This window comes from Colias eurytheme, chromosome 22, assembly GCF_061535395.1.
Source record: "Colias eurytheme isolate Ceu_HAF_F1 chromosome 22, ilColEury1 Martin Lab GWU primary, whole genome shotgun sequence".
Classification (NCBI taxonomy): Eukaryota; Metazoa; Arthropoda; class Insecta; order Lepidoptera; family Pieridae; genus Colias; species Colias eurytheme.
Window position 1 is genome coordinate 2502289 of NC_143001.1, and position 24222 is coordinate 2526510.

Genomic DNA, 24222 nt, shown 5'->3' on the forward strand with positions numbered 1-24222 from the left:
AAATGCCACAGATAACCTAACGCATTGTACAGTATCGATTACAGCTACCATGAAAAATACATACTTTTTTAATAAAAGAAGTACAATTGCAATATGCAGGCTATATATTAGAGGAGATTTAATCAACTTGCAACGAAAAATGCCGACGTCCCTAGCCCCTGCTATTGGGGAAAGTACTGTTGGCAAAAAAAACTGAAAAATGTACGATAAGAGACTTCTTCCTTGGAGCATAACTTTTAGGTGTTTTAACGGGAGTAGGGCAAAATTATACAGAGTGTCTCTAAAGAAAGTTAATATTTTGTGGATGAATAAAAAAAAAAGTAAGCGGTGTATTGAAAAAATGTTTATTAATTATTAAAGTGCATAATATGGGAATTTATTTCTTAAAAATAATATCGTCCAAATGCAGTCCATTGAGTTCACGGCACTCATTTAATCGAACAGTAAAATTACAGTATTTATGACAGCTCGGCAGGTAGACACAGTGATGGCTTAAAAGTAGTCAAACGTTTTATAATATTTTATTTTAAAGTTAGATCCAATACCAAAAAAAACATGTCAGATTTAAAAATAACAGTTAAAAAATATTACTTAATACTATTTAATTTTGCGTATTTGCTCTATATTTAAGAGTTTTTATGAAATAAATAACAAAAATGTAATCTACTTTTTCTGCGAACGGTACAAGGGCGTACTCATAAAGGGTTGCAGTAATGAGAACAATGAAAAATGGCCCCGCTTTCCCTGCAAGTAGAATATCAGTACAAACTTACAAATACATCCATAGATATTAAATGAAACGAAATTGAGTCTATGTTCAAAAGCTTATAAGTACTAGGCATTTTATGTATAAAATATATATTATTTTATTATAATATATTTAGTTCATACGTCTACTATGCCTATAATCTATACTAATATTATAAAGCTGAAGAGTTTGTTTGTTTGAACGCGGTAATCTCAAGAACTACTGGTCCGATTTGAAAAATTATTTCGGTGTTGGATACCCCATTTATCGAGGAAGGCTATAGGGCATAGGCTATAATACATATTATATCATCACGCTAATACCAACAGAAGTGGAGCCATGAGAGTAAAACCGTGGAGCGCAGCTAGTGTCTTCAGTAGAATTTGTGAAAATGAAGCTACATAGGTTTCAATTTCCACTGTCATTTTTGGATATACCTATTAGGATTTATGTTAGTAAAAACTTAACCAAAGGTACAAAACGTTAGTTTAAAATAAAAAAAATAAAGGATCTGGCATACTTACCTTAAATTTAGACCGAATATAAAGTATTTAAACGTGTTTATAGATAAGTGATAACGTATTTAGGTTCTCCTTGCAGACTAGTTAAAAAATTCCACCCTTGTTCCACTCTATAATTTAAAAAATTAAACATGTATTTCACTTTTTAAATATGGAATATGCAGTAAAATTGCCAGTGCTAAAATCCAAAAACCGGCCCGATGATTCACTGATCGCTATCTAAAAAAAAACTACCAAACACGGAACAAACCCTTCCCCGTCTGTAATTATCGAACAATTTAACCTAGTATCAATTTTACATCTAATTTTACCTTAAAAACTAAACCAGAATTAATTGAGCCGCGCGTCCAAACATTTTTTCAACGAAATCAACATGATACAGAGATCAAGTTAAATTGGCGCGAAAAAACGCGACCAATTTGTGTAGGTCTCTGCTTTTGATACTTTTTGTGTGGGGTGATATCGAAATGAGGGGTCTCTGTAAATTGGTGGTTAGTTAGCGTGCTAAGATCGGGCGATAGGGACATATTATAAATTGCGCTGTCCGTCTGTCTGTCTGTCACAAAGCACGCGATGCAAAAAAGTTTTTAACGTGACGAAAATACGGATGTTTGAATTATTATTAATGGGGTTGGATGTGCTTATATTTATCTTCATTTGGTCTTTGAATGACAATAATTACTTAGGTAAGTGATTAGTGTAATAGTGTTATTTATCTAGTAAAGTTATTGGAAATTTAAAACAGTTACGATAAATGTTCGTTAGTTTATTTATTAGATAATAACTAGGTATACCTATATTTGTTGAAATGTTTCAGTTGTAAAAAAAATTCAATAAATTTCGCAATATAAAATGTATGAAGTATAGGTATAGTTATACCCTCCGTTTACAATTTTCAAAATATGTACCTACCTAAGCTGCACTAGGTATAAATATAATAATTAAAGGAGGTGGTTACCGATTGGTCACGATTTTAAGTTTTTAACCTCAAATTCATTACATAATTTCTTCCTATTCAATATTCATTTTATCACAGTAAATAAAAAGCGATTAAAATGTAGAATTAACATCAAATATTTTTTTATCTATGGCAACACTGATTGAAATACATAATGCCGCATCCATTCTTCGCGAATTGTTGATAATTTTAATTCATATTCAATGAAAGAGGGTAAAACGGTTTATTTATCTACGCTACAAGTAAAACGTATAATTTTCTAGAAACATCGAGAAACGCCGCGGGCTTGATTGGAGAATTTCATACTAGTTGTACCTGCGTCGTTGCTTGCATATTAAAGAGCTTCCTATATAGAGAAACTTTCATTTTCGCCGGGAATTTTTATCAAAAAAACTGAGTGAGTTAGCATCACAGGTTAGCATTTTGTTAAATTTGTCTACATACAAAAGTTTTTACCTAAAAATCAAGATAACATTTTAGAAATATGCTTTAGCGAATTATCGAGACGAACATAATTATCGAGAAGAATAAAAAAAATTACAACAACATTAATTATTATTTTTTATCTGGTATTGATTATCCTCTAGAAGTTGATTTTTGAAAATAATGGGTCTTCAGCAGTCTAATTCCGTGCTATGACTTGCCAGCCGTGGAAGCGTACCTTAAACAGACAGATAGACTTTAGAATTTATAGAATAATAGTGTTCGTTATGAACCCTACAGTACCAGTCACTAATTTAAAAATATTATACCTATCTATATTTACTATACTATAACTTATGAGAACTCCCGTAAAATCTAACAAAAGAAATAACCTCAAACGATGCTCAAACGTAATCAAAATGAGAAAACTAAACAACCCAACCCAAAGCATTAGCTACATAAATAGGTAATATACTTAAAAATGTATAATTCCACTCAGGAACATTATACATTTGTTATGTATACAGCAGTATCGCCTCCGGTCTGTTTGTTCATCGCTCCCCAGCCTACCTTGTTAATATTATACCTATATACAAGAGACAATCGAGTGAAAAATACATTTTTTTTTTTTGAATATTCGCGTGATAAAATTTCTGGAAGTTAATATTCTGTGCTGTCGTTTCGTAGCATAAGATAAAGACTTTTCAAACTAATTAATTGTTATTAGAGGAAAAAGGATTCAACATAGGAAATACGATATAAGTCTAAGTATAAAACAGACCATTACACTAATACTTTTTACCATTTTATTTTCTTCAAAATTCCAAGTTCCAACTAGTTAAGTACACATATCAATAATTTGTAGAAAATTAGACAATGCCTTATAGACTAAGTACATATTATGTTCTTCGTAATTTTATTATTTTTAGCCCGTTTAAATTTGAGTCAAATTTTCACTGAGTATATTTATATTTAAAAACTAATTTGGCCAAAGTTTGTTTACTCCACTATCTATATTAAGGCCTGTATGTTTTCCTTAATCAATAATTAACGAAGAAAATAAACAAATAACAGAGAAAAACAAACAATTAATTATAAAATTCTCAGGCAAACACGGTGATCATAAAGCATGACTTCGCATGGTATCTTGGCAATCAGCAGCTCACATAATATACGCATATCTTTTTAAAACCAATCCAATACTAAGTATTATATAAAAGTATGTTTGCTTGTCATTCTTTCACGTTGCAACTGAGCGTTTAGATGATTTGATTCTTGTGTCTGCAAATAATTAGGAGGCTGGAGAGTGATATCGACTACTTATTACTGCGCTAAAAATCTAATTTTCATGGGAATTTCTTTTGACTACGTGGGCGAAGTCACTGGTGGATAGCTAGTCAACACTATATAATACTATATATCGCTTTCTGCTGTTTGTCTGTCTGTCCATATCTTAAAACGTACGAAACGAATTATTTTGATGCAAATTTTTATAAAGTAATCACTACATAGTATAAAACAAAGTCGCTTTCTCTGTCCCTATGTCCCTGTGTCCCTTTGTATGCTTAAATCTTTAAAACTACGCAACGGATTTTGATGCGGTTTTTTTTAATAGATAGAGTGATTCAAGAGGAAGGTTTTAGTATATAATTTATTAGGTTTTAGACAAAGCGGGCGAAGCCGTGGGCGGTAAGCTAGTTCTCAATAAAGATTTAGATTAGACTAGATATATACTTGTTAGACAAAGCGGGCGAAGTCGCTGGCGGAAAGCTAGTAAACAATATTTTAATTAGACGATCATGCACGCATGACAGCGCGTTACGCATGTGCAAAGTATAGCATTTTTTTCTATTTATTATGGTAATTACCTATTTATGTATTCTTTAAATAGATATATCGTGTATGGAGCATCCTCATCACGATTAAGATTGCATGACTTTTATTCATAAAAGTTAAAATTGCAATCGAACTTCTTTATTGTGCTTGTGTTAGTAATTTTTATCTTCGTTCACCAAATATATAGAAATTAGATTGAACGTTGAAGAATAAGCTGGAAGCTTTAAACAATAATTTAAAAACAATGATGAATATACCGCGTTTTTTTTTCAGAGTAGGTATGCTATCAAAACTCAGTACCAACTTATAAAATAAAAAAATATCAAAATGTTTATTAATTAAATACAAAATTTCCTGCTTACATCCAAATTCCAATTAATATTAAACAGTAACAATAGCACCAAATACTTCTTATTAAAAAAAACCACTAAGCACTTTTTCACACGACTGTATCATTGGTATGCGCAAACAGAGTGTGTGCACTACTGGACTTCACTGTACATAATAAGCATACCCTATAAGTACATATAATTATTACTTTTACGAGTCTGTATCTACAAAAATAGGTAATCAATTTGTTGTTCATTTGTAAGATGAATAAAATTTAAATTGTTATATCGAAAACAGGTTGTTATGAATATTCATTATTCAGAAGGTATGAGTAATTATCGATATGGCTGTTTTTCTATCTGACCTTTTTTGTACAATCTCTGAAAATCAAAAATGTATTTTTTGGTCGGGTTCATTCCAGATGTTTTGGTTCAAAATTAGTTCTCATTTCTCAACATTCAGGATAAGTTCAGTTTTATTTAGATTATTTATAAAATTAAATATGGTATATTGGTAGTCACAAACAACAATTTTTATAATATTTTCAAAACTAGACTAGGTAAAAATGCTATAAAAAATAAAAATAAAACCAATTATACTTCGTAATAACAATCATCAATGTAAAATATCATCCTTTTCTGAAATTAGCTCAGAAGCATGCCTATTCGATAAAATAATCTTATATATAAAATTCTCGTGTCACAATGTTAGTCTGCATACTCCTCCGAAACGGGTGGACCGATTCTCATGAAATTTTCTGTGCATATCGGGTAAGTCTGAGAATCGGCCAACATCTATTTTTCATATGTACCACGGGCGAAGCCGGGGCGGGCCGCTAGTATCTCTATAAAAGCTTTCCTTTTAACTTATAAGTTCTTCACATTTTATTTAAATTACCTGAGAATAATTTATGCAATTGAACCGACGACCTATTGCTTGCAACGGTTGTGTACCTACGATACTCACTGGAGCAAGGAATTTACATATTTACATAATATTTTAATGTTTCTTGCATATTGCTGATTCAATTCCAAATTATTATTAGTTAAACTATTTTGTATTCATTATAAAATATTCAAGCATTCAACCACTATCCAAGTGAAAATAGAAAATCTGAATTTAAAAATATCAAACGAAACTCGCGCGTAAAGCATTTTTACAAAAAGCGGTTTATGTCAAACCTCATTCGGGCATTCGATCAAGTTTCCTTTGCCACATATTTGCGCGGTGACAGTTGACAGTTCGTCGAAAGCGCGGGAAACATTTACAAAAACAATAACGGACGAACGTGCGATATGCGAAAATTTAACGAAAATAAAATATGAGAATAAAGGCGAATAAATAAAAAATATATAAATCCAGTCTTTTTGTTTCCTCGGATGGGCTCTCGATGTATAAAAAGCGCCCGCTTCTAGACAGCTGACCTTCGGCGCGGGAAACGGCGGAACTGAAAATTTCGGCTTATTTTTGTAGCGATGATAAATAAATAGATTTAAAAAAAAGTTGATTACATTGATGTAGGGATACTCAATGTAATTTTTATTAATATGTACTATTAATTTAATTATTAATTAAACTAGCTTACCACCCTTGACTTCGCCTGCTTTGTCTAAAACCCAATAAATTATAATATACTAAAACCTTCCTCTTGAATCACTCTATCTATTAAAAAAAACCGCATCCAAATCAGTTTCGTAGTTTTAAAGATTTAAGCATACAAAGGGATATAGGGACAGAGAAAGCGACTTTGTTTTATACTATGTAGTGATAGTGATAACTACAAGTTACATACTAGATTTCATAAATTTGATAAGAGAAAAATTGTAACAGTCACATACTCAAACAACCTACGTTTTCTTCCACAACTTTTTTACGACATAAATTCCAATACAATTAATATTAATAACCAAGCATTTCTCTGCTCACAAGTTTATTTACGTACATTTCATTCATTAGCCCATCCGCTAGCGATTATAAATCATCTTATAACATTTTAATTGATGTACACGCGGCTATAAAATGCAAATGATTTGATTACTGCAATAAACATTAGATCAACTGCGAAATAGATAAATCACATGGACATTATGATTCGTTTGTTGGTAATAAATGTATGAAGTGAGTGCTAGTGTGAGTACTTTTAAATTTTAAATCATTTTATTAAAATGCCAGTTTTTGGAGTTTGGAACAGATATATTGACGAGTTTCACTGATCAATTTTCTTTATGGAAACTATGTAGACTGTAGACTATAAGCCTTCTGTGTTAATTTTCAACAGTTAAAACACAAAATAATATTAGTATGGAATGTAGAAAAGCTTAACAAGAAAATAATCAAAATTTTTATTTATTATAAGCTATAAAACTGAAATATCAAATTCAAGACAATAATCTTGACAAAATGGAATGAAGATAACCGATTCAGTTTAAAACTTAACAAAAAGTAAATTATTAGTCCATCTCTTATGACAAAACTGTAAGTTTATTACCTAGATACATATACAAAACAGCATCTCGACAAATATCAAAATAGCGTATAAATAAATAAATTATTAAAAAACCCAGAATAGCAGTTGCGTGTTTCTACTCTAGGCACGATATATTTCAAAGTGGGCAAAAGTACATTCGCGCTATAACTACGTAGGCGCTCCGACCGGGACGCGGGCTTAAGGTCACCCCTCCAGTAGGAATGTTAGGCGATTTCAAGATAATATTTGAAATTGCCAATGCAAATTATTTGGGATTTTAAAGTGAAACTTTTATTACATCGTCTCAAACTTTTTGGTCTGTGTAGCGCATGTCCCGTGTATCGCGGCTGCCGAGTAGGTATACCTACTCGGCACGCGACATGCGCTACACAAAGCAGTGTTCGGAACCGTTCGAACAGTTTCACTTTTACCGTGGTTTCATAAAACCACACAACATTTTTTTTTATTCTATGTAGCATAAGTTGCGACGCTGACGCCATAACATCGGGATAATAAGTCAAGATATATTTTATTTTTAAAGTGAAACTTTTATTACATCGTCTCAAACTTTTTGGTCTGTGTAGCGCATGTCGCGTGACGGTCGAACCGTACGACAATTATTATCGTACAAATACCTTTGTGTTACAAATACCTTTTGTGCCTAAGTTACCGTGGTTTCATAAAACCACACAACATTTTTTATTAGGTGATTCGAAATCGAATTAAAAACTTGGTAAATTTTGTTTCTCTACTATCACGGGAAATTCAGTTGTCGAATGTCGTTACTGAAAATTTAATTACTTGGTTGGTGTAAATGCTAGAAAAACTGTTTAAACATGCCTGCAATATTAGCATTTTTTTTTTTGTGTGGTGTCTCTCAATGTTAGCCAGAAGGGCTTCTACATTTTAACGCGGACGCGGGGGTGAACTGAAGGTTCACCCTGGTAGCGACATGCACAAGGGCGTCCCCCCTTGACGGGGACCACGAACCTCGGCTTGAGCTGTCGCTTGAGTGGAGGAGGCCAGAAGGGCCCTAATCGGACGGGCCTTATTAGCATGTACACATTAGTTTGTATGCAGTAGTAGAATAGTGCAGTAATACAAAATTATTAAAAAATATCTTACGATGCAGTGCACTCGCAGCTTTACTAGAGGAGCGCAGTCGAGCGTCGCGCAAGACAAGGACGGAGAATAAGACGAAGGGTTGCTCTGAGACCCAGCAAGTATCGAGTTTATTCCGCGCTCTCTCGCTTCAGACAAATCCGGCTCAACATGGTTGCGCGCGTCTATAAAGTACCGCATTTAAAATGGCCGCCAGAGAGATAAGGAATTTATTTAAACTGGCCTTTTTACGTGATTATATCGCATTGTTTTGAATGAATGTGCATATCAAAAAATCGTAATTTTTTTGCTCTTTCATTCTATATAAGAACTTTTGATGTATTTGTGCAGGTTTTGGAGAAAATAGCGTTTTAATCGGAGACCAGAGGTAGAAATATTCTCGTCTCGAATTGTGGTACTTTATGTGAAGTTCGTAACAATAGCAGTGAGGGGGGAGAGACGCGCACATCAAGTACGCCGTACCGTTCTTCGCGAGTGTAGAGATAATAAATACGTTACTTTATGGGCGCGTTGCCTAGAGAGGATATGCCAAGATAACAGTAACTTTCGTACGGCCCTATATATACAGTTAGGTATATGGTTTGTTTTTTTTCTAGACAGCGCGTTCGGAAATGCGTTTGAATTAGGAATTAGCAAATAATAATAGGTAGTTTGGTTTTGAAAATTTTTGAAAAATGGAATAAAATTTGATATTATTTAATTTTGATATTGATTCGTTTTTTTTTGGTTGACTTTTCGATGATATTGAACTGATATAATTAATTAGGGTAGTTACCTACTTACAAAATTTTAATTCCAATATTATATTTTGCTTCTGAGCTGTTTGGTGACCTGACATCTGACCTTTCATGTCTCCGCTCAAATAGAATCTGTATTTGAATAGTTAGTAAATGTGTGATATAATTATTTAGGTTTATTAATACCGAAATATTTAAATATTATATATATTTATTCATATATGTATATCTTCTTATATATAAAATTCTCGTGTCACAATGTTAGTCTGCATACTCCTCCGAAACGGGTGGACCGATTCTCATGAAATTTTCTGTGCATATCGGGTAAGTCTGAGAATCGGCCAACATCTATTTTTCATATGTACCACGGGCGAAGCCGGGGCGGACCGCTAGTATATATACATATATATATACATACATAGAAGAAATCAGAAATGTCTCCAATGTTGATCAGCTGTTTATGCGTGAAAGAGTAACAAACATTCTCACAAACTTTCACGTTTATTATTAGTAAGATATATTACGAATAAATCAAATAGTTATCATTCATATCCATCAATATTCATATTTGGTGATGTAACATACCTGTATGCTTCATGTATCATCAATGACAGGTTTGTTTGTAAATAATAACAACTAGCTGACGCCCGACTTTGTTCAACTTACATTATATTTTTAAAATTATCTTACAAAACCCAGCTATGTAGTTTTTATTATTACAGTAAATAAATCTTAATAGTTTATTAGATCTTAGTGATGACTTAGCTAAAGTTGCAGGTTTAGAAAATTTCAGTGTACCAGTATTTTAATTCATTTGCGATCTTATTATAGACTAGCTGCTCCGCGCGGTTTCACCCCCGTGGCTCCACCCCTGTTGGTCGTAGCGTGATAATATATAGCCTATAACCTTCCTCGATAAATGGGCTATCTAACACTGAAAGAATTTTTCAAATCGGACCAGTAGTTCCCGAGATTAGCGCGTTCAAACAAACAAACTCTTCAGCTTTATAATATTAGCATGGACTAATAGAATATTCTATTAGTCCATGATATTAGTATAGATTTAAGTTTGCGTAGTAGCTTAGTTCGTATCTTCAATAGCTTGGTTTTTAGATGGAAGAACCGAGAAGGGTTTATAAAACGAAATAGATTTTTTATTTCAATTTATCTGCACATTACATAACGCCATCACACAATATCATCACATGCAATAGGTAAAGGAAAACATAGTGTTGAAACCGGCATGTCCAAGAATCAAAAAATAGTTCGACGCCATGTGCCAACATCTGCCAACCCGCACTTGGCCATCTGGATAAACCTGAAACTAGGAGGCCTTTGTCCCTGCAGTGGGAAAATATATGAGCTGATGATATTTATTTAAAAACCAGATAGATGTATAATAAATCGAGAAGTTCTGTAAAATAATTTTACAAAGTTGACGAATTTGATTAATTGTTTAATTTCTAATTTCTTAATTATTAGTCGATAATTCAGTTTTTTGTTAAATAATAATTTGGTGAATAGATAGTCTATTTGTCAATGAAGACGAAGAATCTATACTAATATTATAAAGCTGAAGAGTTTGTTTGTTTGAACGCGCTAATCTCGGGGACTATTGGTCCGATTTGAAAAATTCTTTCGGTGTTAGATAGCCCATTTATCGAAGAAGGCCATAGGCTGTATATCATCTCACTAAGACCAACAGGAGCGGAGCACTACGGGTAAAACCGCGGAGCTAATATATAATATGAAAGCTTCGACAAAGAGGACCGCAGCATCGAAAATTCCTTTTGATGGCAGACGAAGTTGCATCAATCATCTGTTATAATATAATGGCCTTAAGTCTAAACCCTTATAGGACTTAGGAGGCTCATGTCCCTGTAGTAGGACAATTAAATATGGTCTGATGACGACGAATATAATGCGAAAAAATTAAAACAATTAGTCGAACTCGTGACCTATTTAACAAAACCTCTAGCCACTGCTCTACCGGACAATATATAATTATGTACTTAACGTATATAATCATTATATAAAACTTATTGTATAATGGATAGATACTGCGTGCGCATGCTTGGTACTGTATGCTGTGTGAATGGTCTTGATACTTTGATTTTTTTTATAGTCCCTTGTTTTTTTATGCTTTAAACATGGGTGTTTATTGGTACATATTATTATGTATTACTAGCGGTCCGCCCCGGCTTCGCCCGTGGTACATGTTTACGTTTTCTCTACTTAAGAACCATCCTCGTACTTCAAGGAATATAATAAAAAAAGAATTATCGAAATCGGTTCAGCCGTTCTCGAGTTATGCGCTTACCAACACATTTTGCGATTCATTTTTATATATAAGAAGACTAGCGGTCCGCCCCGGCTTCGCCCGTGGTACATGTTTACGTTTTCTCTACATAAGAACCATCCTCGTACTTCAAGGAATATAATAAAAAAAGAATTATCGAAATCGGTTCAGCCGTTCTCGAGTTATGTGCTTACCAACACATTTTGCGATTCATTTTTATATATAAGAATTATTTAACACAGACAATATAATACTATACGTAGTATTATTAGGTAACAAATAAATTAAAATACTTTTAAATTATTTATAATATTATAGGAAGTTACTTACTGTAGAGTTTCGAATCGATTCTTGTGGGTGGATGTGACATTCTAGTATGGCTATCATTTTTTAAGACTTTTGATGAATAGTTTTACCTATCCAGAGTGTCCCGGCATCGGTGTAATATGCTTAATCGAACTTATATATTATGTTGAATACACTGATTATTATTACTTTTTTTTAGATTTTTCTTAAACTCTGTTTTCATTCCTAGCTTTGCGTAGGCGTAGGCGGCAAATACCCCTCTACTAGTGAGAACATTTTATTCTATGAAAACATAATCGAACATTTTATAATATTATGTCCATTGTCCAAGATCTGCAGCATAAAAACGCATAATTGTATCTACCATTACACTAGATAAGAAAATTAAATCTATTTTCAAATCTACGTTAAAAAAGATGTTGCGTTCTTACTAGTGCAATTAAAAATTAAAATGAATTTAATTACAAAATATCAACCATATAATTCCTAGTACAAAGTATCCGCAGTCCATCTCATTATTTGTCCGCGCTTTTTGAATAATATTTTAAGGACACGCCAATTTGTGCTTTATTTATGTGCAATAAAGCTTACAATCCCTTGCGCAGGATATTCAATAGTTTTAAAAGCTCTTTGCTCGCCTGTTTTATATGTTTTGAGCCATCTACATTAAAGGCTCTTCATACGAGACATAAAACACAGAACTTTCTTGAAAATTAAACAAAATTCAGAATTCAGTATACAGTAATATTTTATCTATCCATGTATATATTTTTTTGTATGAACCTACCTATAAAATATAAAATATTGAAATGAAAATCGTAACAATTATTATCTATCTATCTCATTATAAGACATAATATTATTATGTTTCAGATAATTATTAAATCATTAAAAGGCTTCTATTAATGATTTAGTAATTATTTGAAACATGATATTGTCTTACAATAAGCTATAGGTAGATACTAGATAGCCATCCTCCACATCGTCTCTATAATATATTTATTTTCTTTATTATAGCAGTTTCACACTCAAAAAAAGGTTCGATATAAATTACTCGTGTGAAATGCCATTACTGCATTATCGCACACATGCGTCCATACTTATGTACATGTATGTGTGTATAGTATATGCAATGGTCACCAGATAAATCGGTACGGATGACATCATTTCGGATAATTTTGTTAATACGAATTTGTTACGTAATTTTTGGTACTGAAGGCTTAGTGGTTGGTTCTCTTGTATGTTGGGTTGGAAACTAGTTTGGAGAATGGTGACAAACACATATGATATGTATAAATTTTAATTTGATTTATAAATTTTTATTTTATAAACGTTTGACCAAAGAAATTGTTTACAATAACAATACATAATGAAACACAGCACCACAAGCAGAACTGTCGATTGAAATCCTCTGAAGGCGAGGGAATAGCTGCTAATCGTCAAAAAGCTTCCCTATTCGCCCTAAACTAAAAATTGATTTATGATGTTGGGAGCTGTACACTTTGAAAAATTCAAAACCACATATTTTTCGGGATTTATTAAAAATAACTAATAATATTACCGATTAATCGATTGGAGCTTCATGTCTCCTGAGTGTCACAAGCTATATGCAGGGTGTAATCGTTAAGTGTGCACAGGCGATTTTTCCGTAAGTATTACAGATAACAAAAAACTTTAAACTGATATCGAAAGTATGCCAGGGAAATGTTCGGAAAATGTCTGGGAAACATCCTTAAAATCCCCGGGAAATGCTCGGAAAATCCCCGGAAAATGCCTGGGAAATTCCCGGTTAATGTCTGGAAAATCCCGGAAAATAACCGGAAAATGCCAGGGAAATGTCTGGAAAATATCCGGAAAATGCGTGGAAATGTCCGGAAAAAGCGTGGAAAATGCCCGGAAAATGCTCGGAAAATCCCCGGAAAATATCCGGAAAATGCGTGAAAATGTCCGGAAAAGCGTGGAAAATGCCACTTCAAATTTGCGAAGTAATTAAAGCAGAAAACCAAAAAAGAAAAAGAAAGCTAAAATCTTTCATATTAAATGTATACGGGATATTCATATTTCATACTTAATGTATGGGAGGGTTTAAAGATAATTTTTTTGATATTTCTCGATTTAATTTTAAAAATTTATTACGGCCATTTTACTCATTAGGTTAAGTACTTTCGATATCAGTTTAAAGTTTTTTGTTATCTGTAATACTTACGGAAAAATCGCCTGTGCACACTTAACGATTACACCCTGTATATATATATTAATTTATATTATTTTTTATTGACCAAGATTTAATACATACCTACATAGCAGATGTGCTATATAATACCAATTATTATAACAAAAAAAGTAAACTTAAAAAAAAGTGGCATGGTTAAATATAGGTACACCAAGTCTAAACTCTAAAGTCTAAACCGATAATAATAAAAAGCAGACCTTTCCGTCTATCACCAAACCCGTCATTATTCAATCTCCTCTGTATACGTTTAACATAAATAAATCTAAGAAAAATTAAATTACTATAATCACTTTTTAATCCTGCGCAGAGCTGTTGTACGGTTAAGATGTTTGTATTTGTTATTTATTATTTAATTTGCTCACTTTCAATTCTTAATATTTTATATATAACAAACAGTTTTTATAGACAGCATACTATAATGTAAGTAGAAGTCATGACCCTAATATTGTAAATTATGTGTTTACTTTTAAGTGTAAGTTACTGATTCCACTTTGATGATTTTCAAAAAACAGTGTTTGAAGTATGGAGTAATGGTTATTTGCTACAATTAAAATATCATCAATAATGTTTAAAATAAAAAGTACGTAAGTATGTGAATACAGTCTTCGTGGTAAATATAGAAGCTTACATTATATGCACAACACACAATAAAGCTGCATTGAAAATTTTTTCAAACTTACGTAACATCAAACACGTATCTAATGCAGAATTCTTACCACAAATACACCATAAGACAGATTGCCTTGGAGCCACGTCTGGCCGCCTATTACACCAATTAGGATAACCGCAGCATTCCACAAAAACTAAAAATAGTGCGGTGTAAATTCGACCGACTTATTATGGGGGTTGAGTTTTTGTTAAGTCGAATTAATTTCTTTCTAATTGTTTTAATTCTTTGTATGATAATAATGTGTATTTCCATCCCTGTTTTTACTCTTCTATTATATTGTTTCATAACAAATATAATAAAAGTTAATTTACTTCGAATGTAATAAATCGAATTTATTTAAAAAAATAATGTAATGTTTATGAAAATATTATTTTAATATGACCAACAATTCGGGATTTTAGCCTTACAAAAATTATGCGACTAAATGTACCAAAAGCTAGTTTTAGCTTATTTACTTTTATAAGCAAATTCTCTCCAACTCTCACAGGCCTACATCCGTGGTATATTGTAAGTCCCCATCAGGTAACTCGTTTGATTTCCTTAAAATAATATTTATTCCCGCCATCGAGTGACGTCACCGGAAACAGGTGCGCGGGAGTTCCGCTCGCGACTCGATTGGGGCGAACGTAGGGTTGTCAGATAAAAAATATATATACACACATAATATTATGAAGTACCTAAGTAGGTATAGCACATTATTTACGCACGTATAATACAAGACTGAAAAAGGAAAGTTTATGTGTGTCTGTTATAAATTAATTCAAAAACAAAATAAATTATAATAATAAATTATCTTTATATCATTTTTTACTTTAATCAAGAAAATGTTATTCGTGTAACAATAAATGGTAATGTACTCTAGGAAGAGCGAGATGTTCTAACACAAGCTATTAATGCTTAAAACTTAAAAGGATGTCTCAATGACTGATATAATTGTAAACATATTTGTTACTGAATAAATATTTTTGATTTTTTTGATTTTTTTTTAAACTATTTAACAATGCGCAAATTCTGTCACCAAAAATCCAGAAACCATATTTCTTCTTAAACTACATATCTGCTGATGCTTCTATTGGTTAGCGCTGCTCAAACCAACGAAGCGATAGCTGACGTGAGTGACGTCACTGCTTTATAAGACAACAACCTGAAGTGTGCACCAATTTACGGATTATCCGTTGGGAGGAACTTCGAGTTGAAAATCCTGTTGCTTTTGCACGACAATAGGATGCTGAACGAATTGTTTACGTCACTTAAGCAGTGAGTCACTTACAAGTTCATATTTCAGTGTTTCTTAACAGTTATCGTTATTATGAAAATAATAAGTAATATTAATTTGTATGCGTTAGACCTGTACATATAATGATCATCATCACACATCATCCAACATCGATGAAAGTAATTTACTTAAAAATAATATTTATAAAGTAAATAGGCCTAACCCTAGCACAATTACATAAAAACTACCTACTAGCCATAGCCTGCGACATTTCGATTTCATTTTTGCTTGTTCGTACTAGATTTAATTGTTTCTCAAAGTAACAGTCTAATAGTATTTAGGTAGGTCTTATTCGTAAGTAGTAGTAGTCGGTATATGGATGATTACTAATAGACCGGGAGATACTGACACAAAATTTCGAGTCATTTGTAACAGGATGGCGGTTCTACAGGGGTCTTAGTACGCAATGACAAAAAGAAAAACGATGGCGTGAACGCTGGTACCGGCGGCTTAGTCGCGTGGGCGTTAGTCGAACTCGTCGGAAAATAGCGAAAGTCAAACGATTTGTAACAGTATGGCACTTATTTTTCCTGTAAGTTTGAGGATCAACAAATATAAATACAAAATTTCAAAGATCTATGTGTTGGAAATCTTCACTTATATAAATTAATAATAAATTAAGTTTTCAAGTATGACAGCACTTTTTCCCCCTACTAGAAGTATGGCAAATATAATAATGGTCACATTTTATCAAATACTCTCCAAAAATCCAAATGCAATACTGGTACAAAAAGTTTGGCGAAATAAAAATTTTTTGCAGATTTTCGGCGGTATGGCGACCATTTGGAATCGTCCGAAAAGTATGGCATGGCGATTTTCGTAAATGGCTGCACGACGATAGTTACCTGTGCAAAAGTTAGCCTGGTACAAATGGTTGAATGATTGTTTTATTTAAATCAACACATTCGCATCGGTATGGCGGGCTGTAAGTCACACCGGAAAAGTATGGCATGACACTACCGCCTACTCCTTTTTTATGGGCTATCGGTAAATTCTAAAATTTTTGTGTTACAAATCGTTTGACTTTTGCTATTTTTCCGACGAGTTCGACAAACGCCCACGCGACTAAGCCACCGGTACCAGCGTTCACACCATCATTTTTCTTTTTGTCATTGCGTACTAAGACCCCTGTAGAACCGCCATCCTTGTTACAAATGACTCGAAATTTTGTGTCAGTATCTCCCGGTCTATAACAAATATATTATTCTATAAAAAGTCATATTTTTATTTTGTACGTAAAGTACCTATGGTACCTAGTACCTACCTAGGTAACGAATGTTATTTTTTCAATACCATTTTAGTGACACTAATAATAATTAATAATTATGAGAAAGTAGGTAGGTACCTGATATAAAGTTTAAATATCATTATTATTTCATCTTCATGTATATTTTTATATTCCACTTATATTAATAATTAGTTTTTATAAAATTTTTAAAGAAAGTTGTAAACAATCCGTAGGCAAATAAACATAAAAAGTAATCGCTTTGTCGATGATGAAATTATGTAGCGCCATCTAGTGCTGAATAGATAAAACTTTTCTTGTATACATTTTAGTGACTTTCTATATACAAATCTACTCCACGATAGATGGCGAGGAAACAAAATTGTGTTTGGAAGTGTACATAATTTATCTATTTACGATTAATCGTGATATTTTAAATTTTCTAAATATTTCTATTCATATTATATATTTTAAGAAGTACATAATATTTTGTGTTATTATTTTATAGACACTGATCGTTAAGCCCGGATGCCATATTCTCAGTTAATTCCTCAATATAATGCTTATTGTGTTATTTTATAATTAAAGTTTGTATTTTATAGAAATATTTTCTACTTAAAATTACAGCAACCTTTTATAAATTCATTCACAGATTGTATTGTCTTTATTGTTGGATTAGTTGTAGATATAAATATAGAAACTAGCTTTTCGCCCGCAGCTTCTGTTCGATATAGCCTTGATATAACTTCACCCTGTGCTTTAAACAATAATTATAAATTTTGTTATAAAGTGTGCAATTTTTCGCATTTTTGAATGTTGGTTAACAGTAAACACTATCATTGTTTGAAGAAGGTGTTATTATCTAACTTTAATATATTTGTGATTAAACCAAGACAGGAAAAGGATGGATAATAAATAATAGACACAAATCATATTATACGAAGATATTATATTTCAAAGAACATTTATCCTTACATTAGCATATCGGTCAATACAACGTGTGAAACAATACGAACGTCATACCATAATAACAATTAACTAATATTATTATTGTGATAATATAATTCACCTACACTTTATCAATACAAAATTATAGCTGCAAAGTCTAGTTGAGTAGAGCTTGTTACATTATAATGCTAAGAACTTCGTAATTAAACAAATCTGGAGAAAAAACATATTTAAATATAAACTAAAATAATGCTGTTGAAACTTATTGACATAGAAAACAAAGGTTTTATATCTGTAATAGACTGTAAAAATGTTATAAACAGAAGAGAAAATGAAAAAAATATTCTCTCAACTCTAATAATCAGCATTATAATATAAGTATAATCCAAGTTTTAACCCGTTAAAAATGTTTCAATTGTACCTAACAACAATGCAAAAACTTAATTATAATTATTTATTAGTTATCTGTATTTATTGGAACATAATTTTCGTTTTAGAAATCAACAACACATTGCAGCTTTTCTAATCTCATCTATCATAGATACACACTACATTAGCAATGTAACACCTCGACTTTATGCCCGAGGAATTCTCTATGGATCTGACATTGAAGAACAATAAAAATTGACAGTAAAATAAAAGACAATGGCCTTTTGGACCCGTAACAAATTCAATTAACATCGTAAAAGGAGTAAATAAATTATTTCCATGTTGAAGCGACCATTGTCTTCGGATAAACATAATTTCATGTCACATACTTTGTACAGAATATCCAATTTATGAACTGTAACGTGGATAAATAATTCAAGTATCAGAACAACGGATAAAACTTTCATAAAACAACAATTATGTCTAACGAAGTCAACGTAATGTACAAGTACCATTCATACATATGCATATAATAAATTATATTCACAAATTGGATTGTCTACACGCCTATCACACTTGCAAGACGGTTGTAAAAAATATAAAAAGCTCACAATTTCACATTATAAATACTGTGGGTAGTTGAAAATAGCTGCCATACAGGATGCAAGTTACCGCATACGTCACTCTGTTTCGTACACCCGAGGCGAACAGACGTCCCTAAGCTTACGTAGGCTCTCAATCGAAAGGAAACTCTTATTTCATAAGGCAGTGCTTTATTGATTCGTTAAGCATTGTCTTTAATACCAATTCTACATTTCAAGCTACGTAACATAATGATATGCCCAAAGGCTTTCAAACTTTGTGCATGATATGTAATTTCAAAAATAATTCTAAAGTATTATTTTAACTGTTTTTCAAAACCGTGCATCTCAGTATTTTCCACGTTTAAATAAATATTTTAAATAAGAGTATCATATTGTTTTACATTAACATTTTTATTGAGATAGTGCTTAAAATAAAATAGAAGTAAGCATCAAGTATTATCATAGGATTAACATTAGTTTCATAACAATTCATTATCAGCATCTGTAGAAGACTTTACTAGTTAAAAAATAGACACCAATATGAATAATCTAAGACGAGCAGAGGTTAATTTATTGCTTTACATGTATACAACTTTTAACAAGTGCTTTAATAGGGTATATAAATAGGATAAATAATCTCCACTAAATATCAATCAATTTCGTTTAAAAAAATATTATTTTGTATCACTCAAAATGGTTCCGTGTCGTATCGTGTGAGAATAAATAAAAACAATTCAATAAAACAGAGAAAAACAAATTTAATCACGAATAAAAAAACAACATTTCTGACAGCTGTCAAAATTGACATCTACGTTTCCCCCCAAAATTGAACTGTCAATGGTTTTGAGTCATAGACTACAAGGATAGAAAAAGTATTCCTTCACAATCTTTGGTTAGGAATATTGGCAATTAGGCTGGTGAAAAGCGATGATTGGTAAAGTAGCGGATGAGATGACAAGTGCGATGGTATTAGGCCACAACACAGATAAGACTTAGCTTTAAGACGTCACAGCACAGTGGCGGGGATGTCCTCCTCCTGTAAACAATGCTATTTCACATAATTGATTTCTAGTCTTAAAAATTGATTGGCACTTATTATTCAACATCGATTAATCGCTATTGATTTTCCAAGAACACATAGTTGGCTTAATTATACGATTGCATCTAATTCTAGCAGTATTTTATTGCTCTTAGAATTGAAGACATTATTGGTGAGTTGTTTCTTATAACAAATAGACATTGACCTGACTAATATCTCGACCCTGAATTATGACTATTAAGGAGACAAATATGAGGAATGAATTAGATTTTTTAAGAGAGATTGTTTTAAATTATAATCAAATTTAGCATTAAACATTGTTTTCATGTTAGGAAAATGTGCCCGGTATTTCTTGTTGCATACACAAACTATTCACAGACACCTTTATTCGGATGTCTGGGTGTAATAAAGTGCATATTATTCAGTTTCAGGTTCTTTGAAATATAAGGCTCTAACATACTTCAATCAAACCTTTAACAATCGTTACCTATTTACAAACGGCACTCAAAACAAATCGTCACACTCAAGATCCAATACAATATTAAAAAACAGACATTTTATTAAGGGCAACACACACACAAGACGGGCACAGAAGCGGTAAGAGTATTGTCCTATATTTTTTAATTTGCTGTAGTTTACCTATCCATATTCTGAAGTCAAGAAAAGAACATGTGATAAAATTTCCTTGAAATATTTTGATTTATGATTTAGTTGATTATGCATGGAGAGGTAAAAAAATCTTCATCTAAGTTATAGGCCTTGTTTTCCGAACACCACAATTCCATGCGTATTAAATTACGATAAAAAGGTCAAAATCACTCGCATTCCCAAAATTTTTATTCTTTTATACCCAGACAATTACTTGATTATCTTCACAGGCCGCTAACACATCGTCGACGGTCGTCGGCAAGGAACTCTCCTCTTGAGGTAATTCGGTTTCTTTTTCAAATTGTAGTAAGGCTTCGTTCTGAAATTAATGTAGTATGTGCAAAAATTATTTAAGGGTTTTTTGGTAACTGTTGGCAAAAATTCATGGGGAAATGAGTATGTTGATAGGTGTAGTTTTGTTTTTTGTCTACACAACAACAAACAAAACTACATTACGACTTACCATCTAGATTTTCTCTAAGATGTTGTATAATGAATAAGTGACACTATTGCACAATAAAATAAATGCCGTTTGAAATCAGAGTCAATAGATCAAGTAGGTATGTATTTATATAAAGTGAAATTATATAAAAATACTCACTTCCATTTTTAATCTGTTCAGCATTTTATCTCTCTCACTCTTTAATATGTCGCATGCCTTTGTCTCGTTTTCATCTAGAACGCCTTTAATTTCCAATTCAGCAATTTGAGTATCTTTTTCACTAATGGCACCTTCCAAAAGATCTTGCCTATAAAAAAAAAATAAAATTCTATGAAAATACTTTGACCGTGTTTATTATTCTTTAAAATTATGAATAATTTCTACTTGTAGAAATCACAGTTCCTTTTATTTTACTTCGATTCAAAGACTTATACCGGATATATTTAAAATACGAGCCCTACGTCCTTTTGACGTAGTATATATTTATGTTTAATCTATTTTGTCCTGATTTTTTATCTAAATTAATATCTCTAAAAAATAATCTTATATTAATAATTTTTTCTTTGTATATTTTTGTAATGGTACAAAATCAGATCGATATTTTCAGTATGAACTTGTTTCAACATTAGAAAACCTAATCACAACTGACTGAGTGATAAATAATATTTTTTTTATATTATATGAACGTTTGGTACATAATTTATAGTTGTCTTTATTACTATTGTCTATTTCTATTCTATAACTTACACGACACGTGACCAATGGCGTAGCATTGCTTCCCGTTTCATTTTGCAGCTTTGCAGCAAACCTTCCAGCTGCTTCAAGCGCTTTGTTAGCATTGAACAGGTTTCACAATTCAGCACTGAAGCGTTTTGCAGCGAGCGAATCCTTTGTTCCATTTTCTTCATCTGAAATATAAACATTTTTATTATGCTGCTATCTAGTCGTGCGAGCCATTATTATTTCTAAAGAATATTCTGCAAATATGTATTATGATAAATATATGTAACTTTGAAAGTAGGAATTTAGTTCGTTGTTTTTTTGCTCATTTCAATTTCAAGGGGATTCACTATTTTGTTTTCACGAGATAATGAATAGCTTAAAACCTAACAATTATTTTAAATATAATCAAAGTAAAGCAGTTCATAATGTAAAACTTACCATATTTATCGCTTCGATCCTCCTTTTCTCTTCTTCATAGAATACCTTTTCTCTTTCCGACGCAATCAAAAAGGACTCTTTAAGTGCTTCTTCCAATTCCAATATCCTTTTTTCTTTATATAATTTCTTCCCAGTACCAGATTTATTATTTAATATCTGTTCTAATTCATCAATACGTTCATCTTTACTTCTTACCACGGCTAATAATTGTTCGAATTCAGCTATATTATTGTTCTCTCTTAACGCATCTTCCAATATCGAAATACATTTCTGTTGTTCAATAATCTTCGAATTCTTTATTTCTATTTCTTTCGTCAAATCTGTTATCTTTCGTGTAAGCTTCTGTATATTTACCATACTCCTGTCTCCCGTATGCAAGTCATTGTAACTTCTACTAAATTTGCATTTATCGAGCCTATCCACTACCTTACCACTCTTTTGCAATTCAAAGAAACTCTTACTCTTTTTTAAGTTATTCAAGTCTTGGCTATCTGATATTTTTAGGATTTCCGAAAGTATAAGCGATGACTCATTTAACTCTATCTCTAAATCGATTATCCTCATCTTATTTTCTTCTAACTTGCATTTAAGCCTGTCTCTCTCTTTAAGAGTGTCTGTTAGATCGCTGATTGCATCTATCTCGCTTTGTCTTGCTCGCGATAATTCCTAACGATAGGGGTGAGAAAATGAAAGAAAGTAATCAAATGAATAAAAATAAATATTAATTAGACAGTAACAAAACATATCAACAGTATAAACTCAAAAATAACTCGAGAAAGGCCAACATAGACTTCAGTTTATTCCTCAATTGATATTCGCATAACAAGAAAAGCTGGTTAACATGGACTAGTGGACTTACGGTTCTACCTAGATACATGATTGCTTAACAGTTTTACAATATTGTAATATTTCATTATCAATACTTAAAAAACAAGTCCCGCTGAACACGATTAAATTTCCATTTAAACACTTAAAAATATCGCTAAACTAATAATTATCTTACTTGTGTGCCGGTTACAATAAACTCAATTAGAAAACCTGTATACATGGTTTCAAGGATTATCAACAAGAGGTGACGCTTTATTATTATTATCTGAACACTTCATTACAATATATATTCAATACAAATATCAATAACATTACTTAAGTACGAATTGCGATTGTAAAGCTTAAATATGATAATTTACCGAAAGACGTGGAGGTCGGAGAAGTCGCTTACGGATAGTTAGTAAGTGCGACAGTTAAAGAACAATATTAAACAAAATGATAAAATAAATGAACGACAGTCTTGAGAAGGGCTAACTTAGAAAAAGCTTTTGAGGAAGCCAGCGGGTCCGGCCTGAAATGCAGCGTAAAAGTAATTGTTAGTTTTGGGTTAGGTTAGTAGATTAGTATTTGCAGGTTGCTTCAACAATGTTAATGTTAATAAAATAAATGCATCATGATCATAATTATGCAAAAATATATTGATTGAATACATAGAAAATTTTCTATTATAGTATAAGGTTGATCAAGTAAACTAATAAATGAATCATCTGAAGTTTAACAAGTACTTTCATGATGTTTTAAAGATAACTAAAGAATTTTTAAGTTGTAATAAAGGAAACGTCAAAAGTGTTAATTTTAATATGAATCTTATTAATAAGGAATGCAAATAACGTTAACAAGTAAAAATATGTATTAGAAGATAACACGAAAAATGCAAACTTTACCTCTTCTCTTTGTGCTTGTGCTTGTTGCTGAGTTTTTAATTTGGCTTGAAGGTTTCTCACAGACCTAAAAAGTAAGTTGTTATTAGTATTCATTTATTTATTGAATTACAAATATTGCGTTCCAAACATATAAAATTTATCGTGACATGATTTTCGTTCATTTTATAA

The 24222-nt window shown here is 31.8% G+C and overlaps 1 protein-coding gene across 4 annotated transcripts in view; it reads right to left on the minus strand.

The window, feature by feature from the left end:
* Nucleotides 1-18080: 18080 nt before the first annotated feature.
* Nucleotides 18081-24222, minus strand: part of brp (ELKS/RAB6-interacting/CAST family member bruchpilot) — a 43584-nt gene continuing 37442 nt past the window's right edge. For 2 of the 4 annotated variants that reach the window (XM_090115228.1, XM_090115227.1), the window contains exons 15-20: nucleotides 24055-24118; nucleotides 22343-23008; nucleotides 21929-22089; nucleotides 21341-21488; nucleotides 20942-21058; nucleotides 18081-20088 (exon numbers count right to left, since the gene is read on the minus strand). In XM_090115228.1, the coding sequence (XP_089971354.1) occupies nucleotides 20059-20088; nucleotides 20942-21058; nucleotides 21341-21488; nucleotides 21929-22089; nucleotides 22343-23008; nucleotides 24055-24118 (1186 nt within the window). In that variant the 3' untranslated portion in view covers nucleotides 18081-20058. Of the gene's footprint in view, nucleotides 20089-20941; nucleotides 21059-21340; nucleotides 21489-21928; nucleotides 22090-22342; nucleotides 23682-24054; nucleotides 24119-24222 lie in introns of those variants that run through there. The other 2 variants (XM_090115231.1, XM_090115229.1) reach the window with 1 other exon arrangement.